The 4,398-nt window shown below is 38.9% G+C and overlaps 1 protein-coding gene across 1 annotated transcript; it reads left to right on the forward strand.

Annotated features, from left to right (window-relative positions):
* Window positions 1-1,384: 1,384 nt before the first annotated feature.
* Olfr513 (olfactory receptor 513) lies at window positions 1,385-2,314 on the forward strand. The gene has a single exon (NM_146723.1). The coding sequence runs from the start codon at window positions 1,385-1,387 to the stop codon at window positions 2,312-2,314; it is 930 nt and encodes a 309-aa protein (NP_666934.1).
* Window positions 2,315-4,398: the final 2,084 nt, after the last annotated feature.

The raw sequence follows: 4,398 nt of genomic DNA on the forward strand, positions 1-4,398 counted from the left end.
CCCAATGGAGGAGCTAGAGAAAGTATCCAAGGAGCTAAAGAGATCTGCAACCCTATCAGTGAAACAACATTATGAACTAACCAGTACCCCAGAGCTCTTGACTCTAGCTGCATATGTATCAAAAGATGGCCTAGTCGGCCATCAATGGAAAGAGAGGCTCATTGGTCAGGCAAACTTTATATGCCCCAGTACAGGAGAATGCCAGGGCCAAAAAATGGGAATGGGTGGGTAGGGGAATGGTGGGGGGAGGGTGTGGGGGACTTTTGGGATAGCATTGGAAATGTAATTGAGGAAAATAAGTAATAAAAAAATGAAATAAAAAAAAAGATTCCCTTGTCTCCTAAACATACTCAGGGTATTCAGATCAAGTTCTTGCTCAGATTTTCCTCTACTTAATACACCTCCCTTTATTCTACCCTTTCTCTAGGACTCTTTGTATCTTCTTGCCAATTAATTTTAAAAGTTAATATTAAAAGCTGCCTATAGCCTATAGGTTATAAACCAAAATCTTTAGAATGGGATATTTAGTGAATAGAATGATGGAGTCAGAGGTTAAGAGCTCTGGCAGATATCCAAAATTCAATCCTAAATGGTGTAAGATAGTAAACTGAGCAAGTCATGGAAGTCAAGCCAGTAAGCAGTATTCTTCCATGGCCTCTCCATCAGTTCCTGACTATGGTTACTGCCCTGACTTCCTTTGGTGATGAATTGCAAGCTGTGAGATGAAGTAAAACCTTTCCTCCACAAGTTGCTTTTAGACATAGTGTTTCATCAAAGCAACAGAAACCATCATGAAGAAAAGCATTATCCACACTGAATTTCAACTAATTATTTACATACCTGATTTTCCTGCCAGCCTGTGAGCACCCTCTCAGCAGACATACTTTTATTCACCTTCATGTCAACTCCATTTGGCATAGTGTCTGGAACAACAAAGATTGGCAGTGGATATTTGACCCGTGGGTCAATCAATGAATGAATCATCTGCTCCCACCTTCTACATTCAGTCTCTCCCACCTGTGTCCTAAGTACTCAGTGAATCTCTAATTGTCCAAAAGTCACTCTCCTTTGTGAAACAATGCTTTGTTAGTCCTTGCAGTAGACCCCCAAAAGCAAGAGAAATATGGTACCAACTCTTCATACCAGAATCAGATATGCTGTCTGGCCCTAGACTTAAACTGAAGACTACTGTAAACTTGAAAATAGAGCCAGGGAAACTCATGCATGCCTCCTAAAAGAAATCAGCTCCAACTGTTTGGGTCTGTATGAAATGCTTAATTTTTGTCATCTGACTCTAGAATGGAGACACAAGGGGCTTGTGTTTTTTAAGCATCTGATCATATTTAAGCATATTTCTTCTCTTCACATCAGGTAAAAGAACAAAATGGGAAGAGGCAATCGCACCACAGTAACAGAATTTGTCCTCATGGGATTCACAGATCGCCCTGAGCTTCAGCTCCCCCTCTTTGTGGTGTTCCTGATTCTCATTACCCTGGTAGGAAACCTTGGCATGATCTTGCTCATCAAGGCAGATTCCAGGCTTCACACGCCAATGTACTATTTCCTCAGCCACCTGGCTTTCATTGATCTCTGTTATTCATCTTCCATTGGGCCAAAAATGCTGCAAAATTTATTGGTGAAGAAAAAAACCATCTCCTTTTCAGGCTGTTTTGCTCAGCTGTACTTCTCCAGTGCTTTTGTCACTACTGAATGCTTCCTCTTGGCCACAATGGCCTATGATCGTTACATGGCCATCTGTAATCCCCTAACCTACACAGCCATCATGACACAGCGGGTCTGCAAGGAACTGGTGATAGGAGTCTACACCTATGGCTTCCTGAACTCTGTGATACAGACAGTACTGACTTTCCAGCTGTCTTTCTGCAACTCCAATGTGATCCACCACTTCTACTGTGCTGACCCCCCTCTCCTTGCACTCTCCTGCTCTGACACCCACAACAAAGAGAGGCAGCTTCTGATCTTCTCGGCAGTGAATCTCACTGGATCCCTCATGACTGTCCTCATCTCCTATATCTGCATCCTAGTGTCCATTATAAAAATTGAGCCTTCCCAGGGCAAGTGTAAAGCATTCTCCACCTGTGCCTCCCACCTCACTGTGGTCACCATCTTCTATGGGACGTTATTTTTCATGTACATGCGGCAACCAAAAACTGGGAGTTCGTGGAAGTATAGCAAAGTGATCTCTGTGTTTTATAGTCTTGTGATTCCCATGCTTAACCCTCTCATCTATAGCCTGAGAAACACAGAGGTAAAGGATACTCTGAAAAAAATGCTGGAGGGCAAAACTTCATAGTGAGCAGGATACTAGGATGCAGCACTGTAGACAGCAGTATATACCACGCTAATAGAACAAAGCAGGCCAACTGCTACCCAGTTAGGAAGTAGTTAATTGGATTGAAGATTTTCATGGCCCAAAATAACAAAACTCCTGGTGGACAGAAGTAATATTTAATCCAAGCAATTGTTGTGAACTAATTAGAATTTATTTCCCAGCTAGAATAATTATGTCAATTATTATGTTCTTCATGTGTTAAAAAGATGTAATGGTTGACTACCACTTCACAACAATTTGAGCTCTGTGGTCATAAAAATCTTCAAATCCCATATTCTGAATAGAATAATAATAGAATATATTATTAATAATGATGGCTATAACTCCCACGAGCATATATTTTTAAGGATTTTACAGCTTAATATTATATATATCAAAGCAATATATTTATTAGTGTTAAAAAGTACTTTTTCATTACACACTGCTATAGGTGGTGGTTACACCTCAAGAACATCTTAGAAAATCTTATTTACATCAAATGTAGTTGTAATCCTCTGTGCTTTAAACAAGCAATAAAAATATCAGCTGAGCACTAAAGAGAGGAAAAATAGGATTCGACTAGATATGGAATGCGTTTAGGAAAAAGAAAAGCTTAATTAGAGAAGATAAGGGTGGGGATGGGGAACTTTTTAAGATTAAAAGTACTCATTATTTAACAATTAATGCTTAATTTTTCTTGTCTCCGGAAAGCACATCTACAATGGCTTTTCCTTTGCTTTTCCATTCTTTCTTTCCTACTTTTTTTTTTCTAGATTTCTTTCTTTCTTTGGGAGTCAGTGGATATGAAAGGAAAGAAAAGCAGAGTTTCCTCAGGAAAGTAGAGTAGGGTTTGGATATTTCTATAAAATGAAATCATTGTGTTGATCTAGAGAAGTATTTTAGTTTTATAATGCTTCCTGTATTTTTTGTTTCAGCAAATCTGAAATTCCAGTTTCTTAGAGATAAGCTATGTAAATTCTTGGTGTTTCTAGGGGTTGGTGAAATAATATTTTGTCTTTTCTCTAGGCAAAAAGTATGATTGTTCTAAGTCTAAATTCTAATACTTCTTTCAAAATAATTCTTAAGACACATGAATCTGCAATCAACTTATAAATGGTCCCCTGTGCTGTTTTCAAAGATGATTATGGTTGTGAAACTTTCAAAAAGCTAAAAATAACTCACCAATTAATTATAAGTAATTTTTAAAAATTAATCAAGAAACTAAGGGGGTCCAGGTTGTGCCCAATTAACTCCTCAGATAATAATATGTATATGTGATCTCCATTTCATTGTTGCTTGTGACTGAGTAATTTAGGTAATAAAATTAATTGACTATTTTAAAATGCTTTTCTTTAGTTCAGAAGTCTACCTAAGAATTGAGTTATACATTTTACTGGCTATAGCTCACACACACACACACACACACACACACACACACACACACACACACACACACAAACATTGGCTTGATATCAGAACACAAAGAAGAAGGGCAGGACATAAAAAAAAGCAAGGAGAGGCTATATAGAGGCTGACAAGGAGGGAGTAAGCAAGGTTCACCTGTAGCCTGGATGAAAGGCCAGGAGCTCCTGAAAAGCAAGCAGGCAATCTTTCCTTTTCACCTCCATATCTGCCACAGTCCCTGACTCAGGACAGCTACACCTGAACTCTTCGATGTTTACTCCTAATGGTCCAGTGAGGAGTTGAGATGGGAAAGGAGGTTATTGGAGTTCAGTCAGGAAGGTTGTTTTACAATATCCTCCCAATAAGACTAATGTCTAAAAGGCATTAAGACATACAAGGATGACAACACAACCTGAACACAGAAAGGGATGCACTTGGGAAGCTGATGATGGGATGGTGGTCCAGGTGCTGCATTAGTAATAGACTATGACACAAGGGCCTTTGCTGAAGAAGGATGTGACTAGTGGAGATAAAGGTGAACAGGCACCAATGCTGGGTGGAAAGCTGTATTGAATCAAAAGCTACCTTTATTTTCTACTTTATTTTTTTAACCTCAAGCTATCTTTAAATCAGATTAACTTACAAAAAGAGAGTATTTATCA

The sequence above is a fragment of the Mus musculus genome, chromosome 7 (assembly GCF_000001635.26).
Source record: "Mus musculus strain C57BL/6J chromosome 7, GRCm38.p6 C57BL/6J".
In the NCBI taxonomy this organism is placed as follows: domain Eukaryota; kingdom Metazoa; phylum Chordata; class Mammalia; order Rodentia; family Muridae; genus Mus; species Mus musculus.